This window comes from Thermothelomyces thermophilus, chromosome 7, assembly GCF_000226095.1.
Source record: "Thermothelomyces thermophilus ATCC 42464 chromosome 7, complete sequence".
Classification (NCBI taxonomy): domain Eukaryota; kingdom Fungi; phylum Ascomycota; class Sordariomycetes; order Sordariales; family Chaetomiaceae; genus Thermothelomyces; species Thermothelomyces thermophilus.
The window spans coordinates 3861233-3883537 of NC_016478.1; the positions used below are offsets into that span (position 1 = coordinate 3861233).

The 22305-nt window shown below is 45.1% G+C and overlaps 3 protein-coding genes across 3 annotated transcripts; all 3 read right to left on the minus strand.

Moving 5' to 3' along the window:
- Positions 1-4147: 4147 nt before the first annotated feature.
- Positions 4148-14663, minus strand: MYCTH_2136301 (uncharacterized protein; the record flags this gene model as incomplete). Its single annotated transcript, XM_003667324.1, has 5 exons — positions 4148-4157; positions 12404-12513; positions 12581-13447; positions 13615-14271; positions 14517-14663. 5 exons carry the CDS (start codon positions 14661-14663, stop codon positions 4148-4150), a joined length of 1791 nt encoding a protein of 596 aa, XP_003667372.1.
- Positions 14664-16237: 1574 nt separating this feature from the next.
- Positions 16238-17948, minus strand: MYCTH_2313141 (uncharacterized protein). Its single transcript, XM_003667325.1, has one exon. It carries the CDS (start codon positions 17806-17808, stop codon positions 16300-16302), a length of 1509 nt encoding a protein of 502 aa, XP_003667373.1. The 5' UTR covers positions 17809-17948; the 3' UTR covers positions 16238-16299.
- Positions 17949-18798: 850 nt separating this feature from the next.
- Positions 18799-21397, minus strand: MYCTH_2313142 (uncharacterized protein). The gene has a single exon (XM_003667326.1). The coding sequence runs from the start codon at positions 21132-21134 to the stop codon at positions 19077-19079; it is 2058 nt and encodes a 685-aa protein (XP_003667374.1). The 5' UTR covers positions 21135-21397; the 3' UTR covers positions 18799-19076.
- Positions 21398-22305: the final 908 nt, after the last annotated feature.

A 22305-nucleotide genomic window follows, 5' to 3' on the forward strand; every position in this document is an offset into this window, starting at 1 on the left:
AGTATTATAAGGCCTATATTCGTCAAGGTCGTTCTTACGATAGCTCTAGCATCCTACTTTCCTCTTATAAGCTTATCTCCTTTTTTTTTTTTAGTACTATGATTCCTAATGTTCGTTCTAGTAGATCGTATTCTTTAGGAGTAGCGTCGTATTAAGGATATTAAACGTCGTACCGAACTTAAGCTAGATAAATCCTAACGCCGTCTAGAAGAAGCCTAATACGAGTTATCTGAAAAGCTTATATAGCTCTGGCGTCTTCGTTAATAGAAGGAGTTTTTGGTGGAGAAAGGTACTAATATAATAGCATATAGTCTGTCGACCTTAGACGAGTTAGAGGAGGTTAAGTAATAAGAGATGCCTGCTATACCCTTGTTACAGATTAATAATGCCGTCGATACTATCGACTAGGGCGCCGTCTTTAGTTCTGTCCTAGGTTTTCCTTTAGTCGATCCGGGTTCTGCTAGTAGAACTATTCTAGTTTCTTAGGGCAGTTCAAACTCTTGACTAGTTCCTATAAGTTATCCTCTAGTCCAAAATCAAGCTATTTAACTAGATATTACAGTTCCCTATTAATAATACATGAATCTAGAATTTCTTTAACGTCCTATTCTTTCTCTTCGTCCTTTACTTTAATGTTTATAATAGTCTTAGCATTCTTTAGTGCTAGTTCGAGAAGTAAAATATAAAATACATCTGTCTATAATTATATAGATAATAGTAACGATAGTTAGTAGTTAGATGTCGAAATTCGTTCTTTAATAACGAAGGGTCCGACCTTTTTAAAGTCTAGCTTCGTACTTAGTCGTTTAGTTTATAAGTTTCGTACGATTAGGTAGACTTTGTCTCCCCTCTCTAGGCGAGGTCCCTTGAGCCTATATTCATTGTAGTAATTTTTTATTCTAGTCCTGACAAACTCGAGTTCCTTTTTAAGCTTCTCGTATAGTATATACATTTGTTCCGCTTTAACCGCTGCTCTTGGCACCGTGACCTCTAGTCCTTGCCTAAGGTCTGCTTCGTATCTATAATTTGTGAAGAATAGTATGACTTTAGTCATTTCTATTGGCGTTATATTATAGGCGAGTTATACTATTAGTAATAGTATGACCTAGTCGTCTTACTAGTAGATGACGTAAGAACGGAGATACTACTCGATAACTTGGTTTAGTCACTCTGTTTGTCCGTTAGTCTATAGGTAATATGCTGTTAATAGCTTGCTATTAACGCCTAATCGTTACATTAATGCTTACTAGAACTTTAACACGAACTTGGTATCTCTATTGGTGATCTATTCTTACGGCTAAGCATATACTAATATAACTTGCCAATAGATTACATCTACTAGCTATTTAGCTATCTAGGATTCCTTATAGGAAAAGAAGTATACCTATTTAGTTAGGTAATCTACTATAGTAAGAATACTATTATAGATTACTCCTATAGCTATATCCTTAGATTCTAGTAGCTTTATAATAAAGTCTATTGTAACTAAGCTCTATAGTTTGTCAGCTATTAGCAATGGCTAAAGTGGCCTATATGGCTTATATCATACCATTTTGCTTTAATTATAAATGTCATAGTTCTATATGACTTCCTTAACTTATACTATTAACTATGGAAAGTCGTAATGTTTCCTGACTTATATAATAGTCTTTGTAACTCCTTTATATCCTCCAAGTTTCGACTTATAAAGTTCTCAAATTATCTGTAGCTATTGATCCTAGTCGTAGATATATACTTTGCCTCGGTACTAGAGTTTTCTATCTCTTTCTTCTACTCTATTAGGTACTAGTGGTCCAGGTGCTACTTAATACTATACCTCGTTAATCCTTTCTTCTTAAAGGATTACATAGCATTCTAGGAATGAGTCAAGTAGATCATCTTCTATAGGTATCTACATTTCGTGATATAGCGTTCTATCTGTTCGTTCCTTGAATAACGGTAGTGTTGTTTCCGTTCGTCCTTCCGTATAATCTATTCGTTAGCTTAAGATGTCTGCTTGTACGTTCTCTTTACCCTTCTTATAGCAGATCTCAAAGTTAAATTCCACGAGGAATTCTACCTATCGTATTTATCGTCTGTTAAGCTCCTTTGTCGTTATAAAGTATCGTAAATTCTTATAATCTATATATACTTATACTAGTTTAATTATACTACTAATGTATAGTTACTATTTCCTAAAAGCTTCGATAATCGTAAGTAGTTCTTTATCGTAGATTAGATAATTAAGACATAGTCTATCGAGCTTCTTTAAAAAGAAAGCTATAGGATATAGCTTCTCTTATCTGTCTTATTATCCTAATTATCCTCCGATAGTATAGTCTAAAGCGTCCGTTTCTACCTTAAATAGCTTCTTAGGGTCTAGTAATACTAGTACTAGATCTTTAGTAATGGCGTCGCGGATCTATATAAATGCTTACTCGTGCTATTCTTCCCATTGGAATTTAGCGTTCTTCCTAGTAAGTTTATATAAAGGTTATACAATCGCTCTAAAGTCCCTAATAAACATTTGGTAAAAGTTTATGAATCTAATAAAGCTTTGTATTTCTATAACTAACGTTAGTCGTAGCTACTCCTTAATAGCTTTAACCTTTAAAGGTTCTATCCGGATTTATCCTAAGGATATTTTATATCCTAGAAATACCGTTTTTCTAATATAAAATTCGCTCTTTTTCTTATTAACTAATAGTTTATATATATATAGCACGTCTAGTACTACTTTTACGTGCTTCTAGTGTTTGTCTACCGTCTTAGAGAAGATAAGTATATTATCGAGATAATATACCGCAAATTTGTCGAGAAAGGGTCAGATAGCTTGATTAATCAGGGCTTAAAACGTTACTAGCGTGTTCGTAAGTCTAAATGGCATGATAAGGTACTTATAATAGCTATAGGGTATCCTAAAGGCCGTTTTCTACTCGTCGCCTTCTTTGATCTATATATAGTTATAGGCCGATAACAAGTTAAGATACGTAAAATATTAGGCTCTTGCTAACTAATCTTAGAGCTATAAGATTAACAGTAACAGGTATTAGTTTTTTATAGTCTATTCGTTAAGTTACCAATAGTTAACGTATAACCGTAGCTTTCTATCTTTCTTAGGTATAAACAGGATTAGGTAGCCTACTAGCGATATCAACAGGCAGATATATTCTCTTCGAAGGTTCTCCTCCAAATATCGCTTAAGTTCTTCGTTCTATATCTAGCTTATATAGTAAATCTTAAAGAACTTTAGTCATACTCCTTCCTTAAGCTTAATCCCGTAATCCTATAGACTATATTCTAGTAATCCTTCTAGATACTTCGGTTCGAATGCTAGGTGTCCTTCGTATTCTTTTGGTACTTCCCTAGTCTTGTCTTGTCTCTTGGTTTTCTAATAGTATATAAACTTGGTTCCGTCTATAGCGATATTGGCGATTTCTCCTGTCTTAACCTACTACTCTAATTATAGTGCTTTACATTCGTTAACAGAGAGAACAGCTATTAGCAGTTCGGCTCGTTCCTCCCATTACGATATCGATATTATTATACTACCTCTTCTAGAGTCTGTAGTAGTCTGCCTACTATTGTCTATCTCTTGTAGTAGATCTATAAGATATGCCTTCCCTTAAGCATTATCCGCTTATAATCCTTGTATACTCCCTATCTCGCTAGTCGAATATAACTCTATTCGGGGTTATAGGTAGCTACTATTCTTCTAGCTAATGTCTAGGTTATAATCTTTATACTATAGTAACCCTAATATTATATCTTTATTATTACCTATATCTACGATACTAAATACGACTACTATAGTCTTCCCTACTATAGTAATATCGATTGGTTCGGTCTCCCTATGTACTTATTATATCGGAAATAGCCCTTTGACTATACTATACTTCTGCTTCATTCTCTAGGGTATTTATAGCTAATTTACAAGTGTCGGCAAAATTAGGTTTATCTCTACTTTACTATCTACTAGTACAAGCATTTCGTACTATTTCTATTATACTATTATCTATAGTCGCTTGTCTTGCTACCGTCGTCTAAAGATTACAGCAATTTTCTATATTTCTACTAGGAGGTCTCGATATAGTGGTCTCTTACGCTAGTTCCTCCTATACTACGCTACCACTCGCTGCTATATAGGCGTTAATGGTTTCCGGGCCCCTCAAAGGGCCCTGACCCGTTTCCTAGGTCAGTGCTAACCTCTTTAGTTATTTGGCTAATAGCGGCTTCGTCAATCGTACTTATTTCTATAAGCTATTAAGTGCTTATAGCTTCCTACCATTAAGTCTATTCTGCTTTTTATCATATATAATATAGTTTTATCCAAAGCTCCCGAATTCGCGATTCCTTTTCGTCCATATAATAGAGGCAATCGTTACTCTAGCACGAGTCCTATATATCTTGTCCTATTCTATAGTACCTAGGCTAGGCTCATTTTAGAACTACTATAATACCTTCTAGACTCCGAGCTTCGATTTTCTAGAGCAATTCGGCCGCTCTATTTCCTATGTTATGGACCTATTCCATAGGGTATAAGCTTCCATCCCCGTTTTCCTATCGGGTCGGCTAGTGATTATTTTCGAATTTGTCATAGAAGTGATATTAGCATTTATATACTATATACTAGAACTAGGGCACTTGCGTATATACCTCGTATCAAGGGTATAGTTATATAGCGTTACCTAGGAGGTATTAGAATTCTTTCTCGAATCCTTCCCACTATACATAGACTATAGGCACTCTAATGCTAAAGTAAGAGTATTTCTTCTAGTAGCTTTCCTATATACGCTCGTCTTTTCCATAGTTCACACATATAAATTAGTATTCTAGGTTCTATATATCGTTACTAAGTTACTAGTTATTAAGGTACTTAGTATAGCTATTAGGCCTATTATATATCATAGGCTGTTCTCCTTTGATGGTTTCTACGATACATCAGAGTTCCCTCATTTCGTCCCTTATCTCATCGCTCTACTAGGCGAGTCGAGTTAAGCATCTATCTCATTTATACAGTTCTATGTTAAGTCGGAAAACTTCATTATAGTACTATTCGATTTGTTCCTAGAGGAATAGAACATTAGGTCTAGGTCTTTCGATTCTTTAGGTATTAGTTATCTACGATCTATCCTATCTCTATATAACTATAAAACCCTACTACCTTAAGGCTAGGAGAATCGAAATTGGTAGTACGTATTCTCCTGCTATATCCTATTCAGCAAGACCTATCTCTAGGTCTATAGTAACTAGTTTAGAGTACGGTGCTTATTCGTCTTTACTATTACTATTATATTTAAGACTATCTATATTATTACCCCTATCCTCGTAGCTTATAGCTATTACTTTAATAACGTCCTTAGTAGTTTCGTCGATAACTATAATTTCCTTTCTAGAGACTATCTTTTATTCTTTCCTTAGGCTTTAATATTCTTGCTTATAATGCCCTTTCTTTCTATAGTTATAGTAGGTAACATTAGACTTGTCTTTGGTCGTCTTCTTCTAGTCCTGCTTCTATATTATATCTATATCTATAGCTCTAAGGTACGTCCTATATAAGGTACTAACGTATACTCGCTTTTTCTTATCGTTAGCCTTAACTATAGTTCTGTTCATTTGGCCTCATTTCTACTACTTTTATATATAGAGTCAATTATTAATTCTAATAGCCTATATAATATATTTATCTAGGGTCTTAGGCTAATTGTATTTATATAGCTCGTCTTTAACCTTTTCCTTTAAGCTATCATAGAATAATTATATTAATACCTTATCGTTAAGCTAAGACTTAAGCATATCCTATCTAAACTATATAGTATAAAAGGCTACTAACTTAGTCTATTAGAGATTAGCAAGTCTTTCTTATATATAAATCTTCTTATCTTTATCGCTAAAAACCTTCCAAAGCTCTTCTTTAAAATAGTTATAGGATCAAAAGACTACTTACGTAAATACGTCTCGGTCGTCTTTATCTTCCTTAGTAAGATAGTCATTCTATATAGGCTTGAACTATCTAAGTACCTTACCCTCTAGTCTCGTAGCTATATAAAGGACTTTGGCTTTGTTATCTAGAAATTTATCGTCATTAAGCCAGAAGTAAGATCAGAGGTTTATTAGGAATTCTACGAAATCCTCCTTAGTTCCTCCGTATTTACCAGGTAGTTCGATCTTAATACGGCTTGCTTTAGCGCCCTCGAGTGCCTTGATTTTGGCGTAGGCCTCGTTAACCAACTTCTATAAGTGCTTTTTGCCGTTCTCGAGTTCCTTAATTTGGGCTTAAGTAGCCTTGTCTCTCTAGTCCAACTCCTAGATCTGCTACTAGAGTTGACTAAGCTAAGTAAGTAGCTATTCGGCTATAATGTTAGTAGCTATATTGATGTCGAGGTCAAAGTCACCTCTGTTCTAAACTATAATAGAATAAAGGGAGTAATAGCAACGTATAACAAACCTAACTTAGACTTCTTCTAAAAGGGTTTAGATAAAGGTAGATTAAGCGGGACAAGTAGGCAGGTCGTCTAAGGGATTTGGTAAAGCTAAAGGGTTTATAACAATACTAGAGTTATCTCTTATAGTAATTAGCAATACTTAGTATAAGTACTATAATTATAGGTTGCTATTACTAATAAACTCTTAGAGTCTACCTAATAAGTGACTAGCTAGCTATATATATATAATTATCTGTCCCTCTTTAATAGTTATTACTAGTACCATTTCTCCTTTTACCCTATGATTCCGCGTTATCGACGGTGACATGTTATTATTACTAGTAAAGACCTTAGTCTTGGTGGTAATAATCTTCTAATTGGTCTGTCAAGTGATTGGCTGTCGGAATGTTCTATGTCCTGGCTGCAGCCTATCAGGCCGTCTATATGCTTATCCGTGACACGTATTAAGGGAGTAATCTATAATTTAGGTCTATATTACGTTTACCTCCTTTAGAAATTTCTAAGCCTTGTCTCAGACGGCCTAGAGCCGGTATATATAATGTTCGTCCTTAATGACTCCCTTATCTTATAAGGCTATAAGCTATATATCTACGAAAATAGTACTCCCCTTCGGTAGGTAGTATATTTTAGGTAATAACAAGGTACCGATTATATCTATCTAAATAGTAAGGAGTAGTTATACTATATACTATATATCCTTAGGGTGATCTTATTTATAGTAGGATAGGGCATTAGGATAGGAAGCTTATAATCCCGATTAGTAACGAAATTTAAAGTTAAAGAGAGAAAGTATTTTAGCCTATTAAGCTTACCATTTGCTAATTAAATAAGGCTAAGAGAAGTATTTAAGGTTTTTATAGTTAGTTAAGATCTAAAAGGGGGTAGTAATACTATAAAGCTTAGCTAACTAGGCCTTTAGATATAAGATAATTGTAAGTAGTTCCTTATTATGGATTATATAGTTCTATTTAACTAGGGACAGTTTTATGGAATAGTAGGCTATAGGATATAAGACCCCGTCTTCTCCCTATTGGGATAAGCACCCTCTTAACACCGTCCTAGAGTAGTCTGTCTTAAGTATTATCTCCTATTTAGGATCCTATTATACTAGGATAGGTTCTAAAATAAAGGCTATCTTAAGAGCCTTAAAGGCCTTTTGTTCCTTAGTTCCCTACTAAAACAGGGTATTCTTATAAGTTAACTATATTAAGGGTATAGTTAACTTAGAGAAATTAAGGATAAAGTCTTAGTAGAAGTTTACAAACCTTAGGAAGCTCTATACTCCCTAAACCTCATATAGTACCTCTTACTTATAGATAGTAGCTAGCTTTTCAGGGTCTAGGCAAACCTAAGCCCTTATCTCTATAATATAGCTAAGATATTTAACTTCTTTTATAGCAAATATATACTTCTTAAGATCTAATATAAGTCCTACTTCCTATAGCCTTTAGAGTATATCTCTTACCTACCTTATATAATCTTTTCTACTACCCAATATATAGACTAAGATATTATTAAGGTATACTATTATAAAGTCTCTAAGTATTAGACTAAGAGCATTATTAATATATCGTTAAAAAGTTATAGGTATATCTATAAGTCTAAAGGGGCAGATAAGCTATTTAAAGAGGCTAAACTAGGTCTAGAATACTATTAAATACTTATAGCCCTCTATAATCTAGATACGGTAGAAGGCCACCCGGACGTCAAGCTTTATAAACCACTTAGCTCTAGCTAAAGAGTAAAGCGTCTCCTTAATAAGCGGAAGGGGATACTAATCTTGCTTCGTAATCTTATTTAGCGCCTGATAGTCGATATAGAACCTCTATCCTCTGTCTACTTTCTTTACTAGGAGGATAGGGACAGCGGCCAAGGAGGAGCTAGCTCGGATCTATCCCTTATCTAGCAAGTTAACGACTTGCTTTCGGACTTCTAATAAATAATCTCGTAGTATATTATAGAGAGAGCCCTAAGGGAGTTTAAGAATCCTTCTATCTAGGCCTTCCTTTAATTTAATATAATAGTTGGCTATACTATAATGTAAGGGGAGTCTGCTAGCTTTTTCCTTATTAAAGAGGTTAGCAAAGTTATAAAGTTTATCTAGTAAGGTAATCTCTAACTTTATACTAGGCTTAGGTTAGGTACCCCTTTTTTCCAGGCTATCTCTATCAAATTAGTATCTCGATTCTAGGATAGTTATTATCCCCTAGATACTAGTAACTAGGAAGGTATTAGAAGTCTTCTTTTTCTATACCTTTTATATTATACTTATGAAGATTATACCTATTATTTAAGAGATTCCTATCTATTTAGGCTATAAAGAAATCCTATAGATAAGTAGTCCTAGTTATATTTTAATCTTAGGAACGCCTATATATATATCTAGTATAACTTCCTAGTATTCTATCTATAGGAGGCCTAGTATAATGTTATATATAAGTCCTAGGACTATATAGAATATAGCCTAGCTCTTCTAGCTATTAATATCTATTGTAATATAGGCTATCTAAATGATCTTCCAGTCTAGTCATAGCCTAGTTATAGTCCTAAGGGTATATATAATAGGTAAACTAATCTATTCGATTCTAAGCTTCTGGTATATTCTCTTGCTAATAGTACTATAATTAGAATATCTACTATCTATTTAAGCATTTACAAAGCCGATAAAGTTAAGGAAGATTAGAATAAGAAAAAGAGGTCTATCTATTCTTTTACTAATCTTTATAAACTTGTTTTTTAGGTAGTTATAGTCTTCTAGCCCCTTTATAAGACTTTGCTTAAGGGCTACTCTTTTCCCTACTCCCCATCTTCCTCGTTAAATAGGTCGTTATCTTCCTTCCAATCCTTAGCCTCTAAAGCATTAATATCGGTTCTTAACTAGTTCTACTATATTAGCCTTAAAGTAAGGGCAAAGTTATATTTAGCAATAAAGTAACCCTTCTACCTATACTAGATATATACTCTAGCTGCTTATTGGGCTATATATACTTCTAGACTAACCTATTTCGCTTATAAGGTATTACCCCTATATTTCCCTATCTTATCTTTATTAAGTCCTTTCCTTTATAAGTTAATATATAATAAGTTAATTCTAGTTATTAGTATATCTCTATCTATATCCTTCCCTCTTCATAGTTTAGGTACTACCTATTACCCTTATATCTATTAATACTTATTACTAAGCTAAAGGGCCTTAAGATCTATAGTAATCTTATAATATTTCTTGACTACCATTATATAATTATCCTAGGGAATTCCTTGTCTAACCGCTATATATTTAAGCTTTAAAGAGAGACATTATTATAATTTGATTAGGCATAACTTATCACTCTAAAGGAGGCCGCCTACCTTTAATAGCTTAGCCTCGAACCAAACAATAAAGGCGGTAAACGGTTTATCGTCTCTCTATCGTAGGAATTCCAATTCCGATAAGGCTACCATCTTCTTATAGGGGTTAGAGAAGATACTTTCGAGATATTGGAGGAACTAAGTTAGGTCGTACCTAACTTTCGGGCCTATAGATTTGTAGTAGGCTGTAACTTAGGTCTATACCTAGTACGTAAGGTTTCCCTGGATAAAGACCTATTAGTTATAATTAGAGCCGATAAAATCTCGATTAGCTATAAGGACGTGTTCTATCGTGCTCTTCTATACTACAAAGAGTCCCTTTTCACTATTAAAAGGTTATCTAGTTAGGAGACGCTTCTACTATGGCCGTTAAGCTTTAGAGGGTACCCTAGCTAACTTAGAGGTTAGGACAGATTAGGTTTAAGATACCTAAAGGGTGTCGATCGTAGTATTTTACTATTCTATTACTACTTAAAGGGAGTAGATAAGTTCCTATAATTCTACTAAGCCTAAAGGCCTATATACTCCTAAATCCGCTATAACTACATTATCGATAACTCCCTTAGGGAGTTACTATTAGTAGAAGGTAGTCAAAATGTAATATACTAGCCTTATAGCATCTATAGATAAGCGTATAATATTTTATTTGACTACCTTAGGGAGGAAAAAGAGGAAAAATATAAGAGTCGTATAGAGGAGTGCCTTTTAACTAATGTATATATATATAATCTAGGTAGGGCCCGGTTAGGCTCCAGGTCAGATACTAACCGGGCCTTGGCCGCGTGTCTACTAGACAAGTTACGAACGAGTAACGAACGCTCTATAGACCTGTAGGGTATATAGGAGTAGGGCGGGGTAGGTCTATTCTGTGCCTAGGTAAAGCCTAGGTATTGTCTAGCCTAGGTATAGCCTGGGCCTATAATATATAGAGGTAAAAAGAGTAACTAGACGTTATTCTTGAAATATACCTATATAAAATCCTTAATTATATAGCTATTATAACTGTCTAATATGAGGAATCGTCGTTATAAAGGATCTTATAGCTATATATAGGGGATAAACACCTCTTATAGCTATTCTAATGTAATGGTATTATTAGTCTAGCCTGTTTCGGTTATTATAAACTTCTAATCCCTTAATTCCGTCTTATCGATAGGAAACCACTATTATTAAAGACTCTTGCCCTTAAAGATGACGACCAGAGGGAGTAATATCCCTATTACTGAGATACACTTAATAAATAAAGTCTAGGCATACGAACTAGAGACCTTTCGTTAAATTATATGTATTTTGGCATTTCTAACTACTAGACCGTTAGTTCCCTGCCCTTCTATAATGCTATATTTGTCATAGTTCTAATGGTTAGCTAGTAGGATATCCTTAATAGCTAGATAACTTAGTCATAGCTACTAACTATATATAACTAAGTTAGTAGCGCTATTGATATAGACTAATTCTATCTTACGGGCTCGGTAGGTTTTAAGAATAGGGTATCTATAAAGAAATCAGGCCATCTAGCCTTTTCCAACTATCGTATAGCTAGCTCCTTATGCCTAGAGAATACGGCTAGCGAATTCCTTGATTTACAAATAGGTTAGTAGAAGACCTAGGGTAGCTTAGATCAATATCTACTAGGTAAGCTATTCTTCTTATACCTGACTAAGAGACTGACGCGGTTCGGCTGCAATTGAACGTATTTGACTGCCTCGGATACGGTTAAATAAGGTGGTGGTTAGAATTCCGAATTCCTGGCTAATACTTCGAATTGAAGAGCGAGTATTGTGGTATTTTGTAACCGCATCCTGTAAATCTTGTTCAGTATAAGCCATCTTTGACTGTTGAATATACCTACGAAGTTTGAAGTGGTTTGAGAAAAAGTTGGGCAAGTTGTGGTAGATTGAAGTGGTTGGGTTGAAGTTGCGGTGTGGGCTTGGCATGTGTTCCATTGATGGGTTGTTCCGTTGATAGGGGGTTCGACTTAATAGTTGTAATTCATCATTAATTAGTATCTTCTTGCACATGACGAAGTATTCGCGCGCTGCTTTGGCAGCTCAATAAAATCATCCCCAATACTAGCTTGCCAATCTCCCGTCGTCTCAGGTTTCAGCTTCTTGGGGACATATGTTCTTAGCACAAGACTAATCGGAAGTGGATCATGCCCTTTCCTCGGTGCTTCTGCAAAATAATACTTTAGTATCCCTGTTGTCGTCGGGGATTCTGGGAGACTAATTAAAGTAATTAGTATCACTGAGTATCAGAGTTTGTGATCATCAAAACTTGTTTGATTTTCCCGGCCACATTCTAGCCAGCGTGAAAACGTATGCAATCACCCCTCCTGGGCAGTTGTCCACCACCAACTACATCTAGCTGCCCCGGGGTTGGTGCTCCAGATCTTCTTCGGGGTCACCATATAAAGCGTGAACTATTATTATGCACCCTGTCCTGATCTCCGCCCTGGTATCTTCCAGTGCCATGCAGATGAAAATATTAGACAACAAACATATAACCAAAAAAAAAAAAAAAAAAGAAAAGAAAACAAAAGAAAAGGGGTCATGACCAAGGCGTGAGCATCTGGGCCCGATACTTCCCGTTAATGATGCCGTCTCCTTCGTGGCTCTCTTCTCGCCGACTCTTCGTCGGTTTCGGCAACGGCGGTGAAGTTGTCTGGCACAGCCGTACCGCTCCCGCTACCCTGTCTGACGGCCGGACCGTATGGGTCTTCGTAGGGCATAACGTATGCCTACGAACAGTTAGCAACTGGAGGTCCATGTTCAGAGTGGCAGAGCCTCAATCTCTCGACTACCTACCCCATGGCCGCGGGGCTCGCCAGCCGGATCCGGCGATGGCGGCATATACTGCCTGCTCGGCCCCGCACGGGCTTCCCAATATGTCTCGTACACCCTGCTGGCGTACGGCTCATAGTACGGTAGCTCGGGCGACGTGACCGCCCCCGAACTGCCTGAGCCGTAGGTTAATAGATCAGGGTTATGCTCCGGCAGGCGCAGGGCACTGGAGAACCGCGCGTTGAAGTCGTCACCCAGCTCATCCCCGCTCGGGCTCCCGTAGGTCGCCGTGTTGGCAACGTCGTCGTGTTGCCCGTCTAAGATGGCCAACTGTTCCGTCGCCGAAGGCCGCTTATTAGGATCGATGCTTGCCATCCGGCGTATGTTGGCGTACGGCTCCGTCTTGGAGAAGTCGACCAGCCACTTGTGCAGGTCCGGCGCGCTCATTTGGGCGCACAGCTGGCGGAACTGGGGCGTGCGCGTCCAAACAATGGTGGCAAATAACGACCAGATGTCGACCTTGGTGGTCTGCCGCTTCCTATTGAAGACCTCGGGCGCCATAAACGGCTCGGTCCCGGCGGCAGTGCGGGCCAGATCCGGGTCGTTAGACAGGCCAAAGTCGCCAAGGCAGAAGCGGTAGTTGTTTGTGTTCGTCGCGTCGTACTCCCAAAGGATGTTTTCCGGCTTGACATCGCGGTGGATGATGCGGTGGCTGGCGATGCACTCTAGGGCGAGGAGCATCTGGCGCAGGACATCGTTGGAGAGGGCGTAGGCGTCCGGGACGTTCTCGACTAGCGTCTTGAGGTTGCCGCCCATGAGCGGCATGAAGATCTCGCCCCAGTTGTCGTTCTTCCCACCGCCAGAGTAGTCGAGAATCTCGAGAATGTGCTCCTGGGAGGGTAAGGTTATTAGCGAATGAGCAAACGAGGCAGCGCGGCAGGGCGAAGGGGCAAGCTTGCATGTTTGATCGAGTCGTTTCTATTGATGCTCAAGAGATTGGCAATCTCCCTGGTCGCAAATTCGAGATTCTTGCCCGACAGCTTGTGAAACTTCTTGACGGCGATGATCTTGCCGTTGGTGGCATCCAATACCCACGAGACGGTGCCGTAGGAGCCGGCCCCAACCTCCCCACCCCACACATACTTCTTAGTCCGCGAGTTTCTTGGGCCCATCTGGTAGGGCTCGCCCTTTGGCAAGGAATAGAGACCATCTGAATGCCATTGTATTTCGAACTGGTACCAGTGGTCTTTCCCAAACGCTACCCTCGGGTTGATACCGGGGGCGACAAGGACCGACCTGGCATTGGAGCGGAACGGGACTGTGTACGAAGTGGCGTGCGGGAGTGGCTCGACGGTACGGTTGTCGGAACTGTCGAATAGCAAGACGGCGCCTGTCTCCTCGACCAGTTGGAAGGACGCATGGACGGGCGAGATATGCGGAGAGCCTTTGCCGCTGCTGGACCTGGTGTCTGGGAGGTGTATGTCGGTGTCGCCCTTACCCAGCGTCCAGATATGTCTCTGGTCAGCAAAGTTGACCCAGATGCCGATGGTGTCGTTGATCTTGAAGCGGAGGTGCCCATTCCTCTCGTGGTCGACGGCTTTCCGCGCGGCCGAGTTCAGCGGGGCCAAAATGAAGGCGGGCGGGAGCTGGGCATGGGTCGTTTCGGCGGTGTCGTCATAGTAGCCGTCGTCCATGGTCGGCGGTTGGGCGGTTGGCTGAACAGTGAGGGCAGCATCCGGGGAGCACCGTCTCAGGTGCAAAGTGCGGGGGGCGGCTTAAGACGGCGGGATGGCCCAGAAACGGATGCAACCCGCCTTCAGGGCGCCATGAATGTCCCTTTTAGAATCCTCCTTTTTGCACCTGGCTGGCGGGCGTGCTAAGGAAAGAGGAAAGTCAGATCAAGTGCTCGAAAGAGAATCCTATTCTTGAACGGCGCGAGAGCGACAACTCGACAGCCAACCTCCGGGACGAACCCGGCGACAGCATGCATGGCCAACGCTCGCATGGTGGCTGCTGCCACGCTGGACAGCGCGGGGCACGGGGGGCCGCGCCCGCAACGGCCCAGGTGGTTAGGCCTCGTTCGACATGCCGCCGTGAAGGCTCTCATTGGTCCCGGCACCAACCGTGGCATTCACCCAAGTCCCACCCTTGGAACAAGATGGAGTGGTATTCGGCCAGCGTGGACAAGGCTACATCATCTGCACTTCCTTTGTGTAGCGGCGGGCGACAATTCGCCAATCGCGGCACGAGCAGCGACGCCGTTCAGGCCCAAGGTACCATTCAGTCGGGCTCAGATGGTATCAGACATGACAGCCTGGCTTGCAGAGAGCGAAATTGTGCTGGTTCCAAATGGCTCGAATGATCAGGTTCCTGAAGATCGGCATAAGATGCGTGCGTGACGAGCTGCCGAGTTCGAGCCCAAATGCATTGCGAAATGGATAGACAGGTTCTTCCAATCGTAAAGTTATTTGATGATTCGGTTTGCAAGGCCCGAGAAGGGTTGCGACGATGCGCAACTCTTTGATGGTCCTCGGGCGCCGACCGTAAATCGCAACAGGATGCGAGTTTGTATCCAGAAACTGATTTAATCGGAAACGGAAGTAGACATGTTTGGTAAGCCCTTCATCACTGTACTACATGGCAGTGCGAGCAGAGTAATTAAACTGAACCGGTTCCAACCTCCTGGGAGCGAAGGCAAGAACAAAATGAGACGCATGCCCCACCTTCCCCAAGCACCTATTCATTGTGCTTAGCGAGTTGGTTGGTTGTTTTGGTTCACGTTCATCTCCTACTGTACATTCTGATACCTTCCTTCCACGGCCAGGCCTCTTCTGTTCTGGTCAGACGAATGTAATCCGTACGATGACATGTCCAAATTCATATGGAACGGTCTTGTTGCGATACCGACAAACAATTATTATATTCAATCAGCGTAACTTTCAAATTGATTTGATTAGTACATACAACTAAATATAAGATCATTGGGAACATGTCGCCCAAAACAAGAATGCCTCTTCTTCCATCGAGCATGTTTAAAAAATAATCAATCTTATTAAGTACCTTGGTGTGTAAGTTCCTTGATAACCCGAAGTCTGAGGTCTAATTACCTCTAAAACCCTATTCACCTTTGCGCCATCTATGTTCGACAAAAGTTGCCTAAAACTCACGTCTCCCCTCGAACCCCGTGGCGTAATTATTAATCTCATACACCTCCTTGATCCACCGCGTCCAGGTGCCCCTAGGACCCTAGGGTTGGACACAAGCTTCCCAGCATCATGCTATGCTCGTTGATCTCTTCCAAGGTTATATTAGTCGGTTCACTGCGACTCCTCGGTTCGGTTCCCCTTCGCATTCATGTTTTCATACTGGAAAAAAAAAAAAAGGAGCCCAAACCTCCGCCTCACGCTGTTTGCTTGACACTTTATTATTCGCCCCTCTTTCTCTAAGGCACGTCGTTGAAGCACGCCAGTGCTGTTGCTTCCACAGACCTTCACCAGCGGAGCAGTGTGGAACCCAACTGAGGATATCTTCGGGAGGTAACCGCTTGTTCATCTTTAAAAGGTAATCGCTGATCGGGTCGACGGGGCCGCTGTCTCTTGTTTTAGACCTCACCGGAACCCATCACAAACCCTAGAACCGAGTTGACCAATGGATACCGAGAAGAGATTCGCACGACCTGTCTCAACCAACGCATCATCCGCCTAATATGCCAATAACGTGATCTTGCTCTCGCTCGGTGGACTCTACGGCTCCGCCCGCAGAGGATCGGTGTCGTGCCGCCGGTTCTCCTCTCGAGCATGGGCGGCGCCGTCGTCGGTCGTCTCGTGCTTGTACAGCTTGATGTTGATGAACATGGCGAACACGCCAACGTCGTAGGCCAAGCGCAACGCGCCGGCGACCACGAAGGCGACCCAGAACCGGTCGCTGCTCGCCAGGAGGCCCGTGATGCTCGGCCCGGTGGCCGACGCGAGCGTCCGCACCACGCCGGTGATGCCCATGACGGCCGTGCGCTCCTCCGGCCTGACCACGGCCGCGATGAGGGCCGCGCGGGGCCCCTGGTCCATGTTGTTGAGCCCGAGGCGCACGAGCAACAGCGCAAAGGCCAGCGGCGCGGTCTGCGCGAGGGGGAACACCAAGACGGCGGCCGAAGAGGGGATGTGGGTGAAGACCATGGTGTTGACCAGCCCGATGTAGCGCGCCAGGGGGCCGGAAAAGATGTTGGAGAGCGAGGACAGGAAGTAGCTGACCGAGAGCATGTCGCCGAGCGCCGACTTGGCCAGGTGGAACTTGCGATCCATGTAGTAGCTCGTCAGCGACATGTTGGCCATGCCGTCGGCGAGCGAGTCGACCATGAGCAGGAACCAGAGGACCGAGATGATGGACAGGGTCTCGCGCGAGATCTGGGCGACCCAGCTCCCTCCCCCCTTCTTCTTCCCCCCCGTCTTGGGTTCATCACATTCATCACCAGCAGTAGGGCCCTCCGTTTCCCGCCGACCCGACCGGGAACCCCCGTCGCCAAGCAGCGGTTCCGACTCCCCGGTCGGGCTGCCTTCCTCCTCCTGGTCCTGGTGTTCTGCCCCCTTTCGCACCTTCAGCTCGCACCGCGCCGACAGCATCGCCGTGCAGGCCATGTTCACCAGCCCCATGATGGCGTACAGCCAGAAGCAGCCGTGATAGGCGTCCACGAGGGTCCACCCGTCCCGGGCCCGCAACCGCTCGATGATCCTCCCGGACATCTCGGTCCCCACCGAGCTGCCCAGGCTCGCCAACGTGACGTACCAGACCAGCACGTCGGCCCGGGTGGCCGGCGTGGTCAGCTCCGAGACCATGGACTCCTCGATGGCCCGGAAGGGCCCGAAGTCGCTGCCGGTGGCGCTGATGACGCCGACGACGGCGGCGGCCAGCAGGACCCAATAGTTCTCGGACAGGGCGAAGGCGGCCCCGGAGGCGATCATGAGTGCGGACCCGGCCAGCAGCGTGCGGCGGCGGCCCACGCGGTCCGCGACCAGGGTGAGCAGCAGCGAGAGCACCACGTCGCCCGCCAGCGTCAGCGTCATGAACAGGCCGATGCGCGAGTCGGAGAAGCCCAGCTCGGCGAAGAAGAGGGCCAGGATGAGCGAGCTGGCCCCGTACGCGAACATGCGGCAGGACCGGGCCGTGATGATGAGGCACGCGTCTCCGCCCGCCCCCGCCACGGAGAGCAGGCCGGATTCGCGGAGCGCGCCCCGCGCGATGCGGCCGAGCGAGGGCATCCTTCCCCGTTACTGATAATTATTATTGGAGAAAAAGAGGAGGAGGAGAATTAATAAGAGAAAGAGGGGAGAAGGAGGTTTTGGTGGATGATTTCGGTAAGATAATTAATAGTCGTTTCCGACTATCCGGAATACTTCACTTGGTTCTGAAAGTCGGACGTGCCTATCAGCTCAGCAGCGTAGGGGAAGAAAGAAAGAAAGAGAGAGAAGAACGGAATCGGCCTTTCCGGGAGCTGTCGGGACCAGTCTCGGCGCCCGAGTTATCCACTTTGCGCAATCCGGGGCCGACTCGTAACTGCGATATCTCCGTGTGAATCTGCTCCTTTCAAGCATGTCGTCCGCACAATCGATTGCTCAAGAGCGAAGGAAGATCAAGAGCCCTGAACTGTTCGTGAAAAGGAAAAAAAAAAAAAAAAAAAAACTTGTGCTACGAAGCCTTTGGATGCAAGATGTCAGACGTCGTAATCTCATTAGATTGTTGCGCCATTGGGCATCGTGGAGATCCATGTATTATTACCCGCAAAGCACGATGTATTTACACCAGATTCGTACAAACCAGCCCTATATATTCCATACATTATGTATGGCTTCTTTCTATTCAGCCAGAGTAGGTGCCGTCATCCACCCAACTGTTTTCCCACTATCCCAAGAGCCACACCCAAGACGCCTTGTGGTAACATCATCATGTGTGTGCCGCCACGACCCAAGTTGAACCCTTCAGCAAACACCCCCAAGCCGTAAATTTTGCCAACCAACGCCGCGTTAACAACTAGTCATCAGAGCACAAAAGCCGGTAAATGAAACCAAAGGAAACAGGACAATATGAGAACTCGCCAGTATCTGAGAAGAAGAAGAGAAGAGAGAAATATAAGAATCGGGGCAGAACGGAACGGAATAAAGACAGGCAAAGGAAATAGAATCATTCAAAGTTCAGCTGGGTAGCATGAGTAAATTAATCCCCAAAAAGTGGATCAAGTGTCTTTGACAATCCGGCTGTTGGGGAGTGGGAGGTGGGAGGGAGGTATGGACCGGGACGATACTGCCCAAGACAAGATAGGTGACGTAAAACAGAAAGTTGAAATCATTTCTCAACAGAAACAAGCAAAAGAAAAAATCGTATCCATAAACTCGTCATGTAGAAATTGATGAAAGAAATGGAACGACATCACAGTGCTGAGGGAAGAATAATTATCCCCCTGCAACAAGCGACGATCGAAGACGGAGAAAAAAAAGAGCATTAATAACAGGAAATGAAACGGCGGCCTAGGCTACTGCCCCGCCACAATTGCAAGATCGAACGGCAGGTCGGGCACGTTGTCGCGCGACGCCTGCACATGGGTGGGCGGGAGGAGCTGGTCCATGTAGACATTGGCCTGCGTGCGCGTCGCGGTGGACGACACAAGTGGCGTGTAGCCGTGGCTGCTGTTACCGCTGATCAGCGCAGAGGATGCTGACGAAGATGCCGCCGTGCTCTGTTGTTGTTGTTGTTGTTGTTGTTGTTGCTGCTGCTGCTGCCGCCGGGCGCTCGGGTCCGCCGAGTTCTCGTGGTCGAACCCGGCTGACGAAATGGGCATGGGCATGCACATGCCCTGGAGGGGCGGCGCTGAGAACATGGCGGGGCCGTTGAGGCAGTACGGGCCAGAGAGCTGCGAGTTGAGGTCTCCGAAAAGCCCTGGGCCAGTCATGTCGATGGAGGTTTGGCCGAGGCCCTCTCCAAGGCCGGCGAGGTTGGCGATGTCGTCGAAAGCCCCCCAAGCTCCCGTGCCCATGGGGAATCCAGCCTGCGACTCGTTGTTATATTGTGTCTCGGAGAACTCGTTGGTGAGATCTTCGGTGTCCACGGCGCCGGCCGACTCGGTGCCGTCGGGGACCAATGCGCCGGGCTGGTCCATGGGCACTGTCACCTCGACCATCCACTGCTTGAGCTCGTTCATTGATGGCCAGTCGCCGCCGCCCTTCCCCCCGCGCTTCTCCTTCTCTTCCTCGGTCGTCGTCTTGCCCTGTCCGTTCCCGTTCTTGGATCCGGCTGCGCCCTTCCGGGCTTTGACGTTGAAGTGTGTGCGGCGGAGATGGGCGGCGGCGTTGTAGTAGGCCCCATATTGCTTGTTTTGCGAGCACTGCTTGCAGTCCTTGAGTGGCTTAACGGCCGTCTCGCTGTGAGGAATACCATAGAGATCTGGGTCGCGGCAAATCCACTTCTTGACCATGCTCTTGTGCTTGGCCTCAGTATGCCGCCGCAGCTCGTGCTCGCCTCGGAAGCCATCGGGGTGCTCGTTGCACTGGCCGCACAGAACCTTGGGATGTCTCGGTCTCTCGTACTTGGTCTTGGTGATGGCGGTCTTGCCGGCTTTCCCTTTATTGGCTGGATCGGCCGTGTCGTGCTTCACAGCCCCGACTGCTGGCTTTGGCTGGAGCTGGCGAGATTTGGCTGCGTAGTTTTGGCGCGCGAGAGCCTCTTTGGCACGGTGTTTTAGGGACGAGCTGGACTTGACGCTGTCTTTCGACACTGACCGCTCCATCGAGAGGTGCTGGGCCAGGGAAAGCCCGCTGGCATCGGGAGCTGACGGCCCGGTCGACGAAGTGGACTGGATGCTCGATTGGGACAAGGAGGGCTTCATGGAGTGCTGATGCTGGGAGAAGGGCGATTGTGTGGGGGCAGAGGACGGGTGGGCGTACGAGAACGACCCTCCTTGCATGACGATGACGCCCGAGCCCTCGGGGGCTCTCTTTCCCAACAGGGGTGGCTGAGAGGCGATGGGGCTGGGTCGATAACTCTTCGAGGACTGCTGTGACTGAATTCTCACCATGTCGTTGAAGTCTCCGGCAATCGCCGAGGCGGCATCGTTCATAGAGCTATTCTGCCGCGACATGGGAGCTGTTTCTATGGTCGGGCCTGAGGTCAGGGATCCGTAGGCGGAGGGGAGGCTCGAGCCTGGAAATTGTTCGACTTCTTGTGACGATGGCGGGGCAGAGCAAGGGATGTCGATCGGAGAGGTGGTCGAGAATGCATTGTCACGCGTCATAAGGAACTCGTCGACCGCCATCTCTAGCCCCAGCTCCGGGTGCTGTGATGGTCCGGCCATGCCGGCGGGCCCCTGGGCGAAGGCGTCCACGGGATATAAAGCCTGGTCCTGGTGGAAGTAGCTACCTAGGCTGTTGGACCCAGCAACAGAGATGCTGCTCCATGTCGCCGGCTGGGTGATCTGACCAGAGTTGCAAACAAAGACGCCGGAGCCGGGAGTTGGGCGCGGGATGCTTGACCTTGACCTCACCATAGGTGCTATTGTGGATGATCCGGCAGCATGTGTAGTCTTTGAACGTTTCATGGGTCTGCTTTGGTCCTGCAGAAAGGCGAGCGTTAGTGAGCTCTCTCGCTGCTTTCACGTTCACAGGAGGGAGTTACCTGTGACGCATGCTTGGCCCGAGGACCAGTGTCATTTGTGGTGGTGCAGGGCATTGAAGTGCCGCCCGAGAGGCCATCTCCGGTGAGTTGAGGGTTGGCAGCACGTGGCACTTGGTCTCCGTGGCCGGCGCGGACGCCTGGCATGTTGGACGAAGTAGCAGACCGTACCCTGTTGAGCGTCCCCTTCAAAACGCGATTCTGCTGCTCACTCATCGCAAGCGCAGCCCTTAGCTGCTCGACCTCGCTGTTGCCACTCATCCTTCGGCCGGAACTCGCCAGGGACGATGTTGGCGGCAAGCGGCGGCGGCAGAAGAGATCGCCGAAACAGACTCAGGACCCTCTTGGTTGGAGACAGGCGTGCAGGAAGTAGTCGACCGTTGAGGGGGTATGTTTGTCCTTCGACGAGCGAAATGTGAGATTGCTTGTAGCAGGCATGCAATCGCAGCAGGATGGGAAGTGGAAACCAGAGTAGTAGAAGAAGAGACTGGCGGGCTGCTCGCAAGCAAATGATATTTATTAACCAGTCTCACGCTCTCGGGGCCCTGCGAGACTTCGACGTGTCTGTCCACTTCACAATACGCAGGTCTCGGCGCAGACCGAAAAGTCTAAGGGCTTTGGGCGCGCGAGATTTGGGACGAGATGCAAGCCCGCATGTGTCCCCCGGCAGAAAGTGGTGGTGGGTGTGGGAGACAGTCCTGGGGAAGACATGGTCCTGAAGCCTCGAGTGTGATGCCAGTCGAGCCAGGCACACAACCCACTCAGATTTGGGCAAGCAGCAAGTGACTTGACTGTCTGCGGATCAATGGTGTAACAGGCAGGGGCCCCTCTGAAGGGAGCTCTGATTGATGCAACGGACTGCCCACCGAGCCAGGGCTGGGCGTGGGCGGGCCAGTCTTAGTGTCCCAAGCGGGTCTCTGGGGATGCGTTGACGAATCTGGAGCGCTGGGCGCACGCCACGGATTGTGCCCGGGAAGAGAGATCAGCTTCGGGTCCAGTAACGGACATCGCTTTGGAGTGGCTTTGCTCAAGTCATTCCGATGGCAGTTCTCCTGCCCCAAGGCAAGCAGGCGTCATGACCTCGGTGCATCTCCCCC

Coding starts and splice junctions, on each gene's coding strand:
- MYCTH_2313142 (XM_003667326.1), bottom strand. CDS start 21,134: ATGAAACGTTCAAAGACTACACATGCTGCCGGATCATCCACAATAGCA.
- MYCTH_2313141 (XM_003667325.1), bottom strand. CDS start 17,808: ATGCCCTCGCTCGGCCGCATCGCGCGGGGCGCGCTCCGCGAATCCGGC.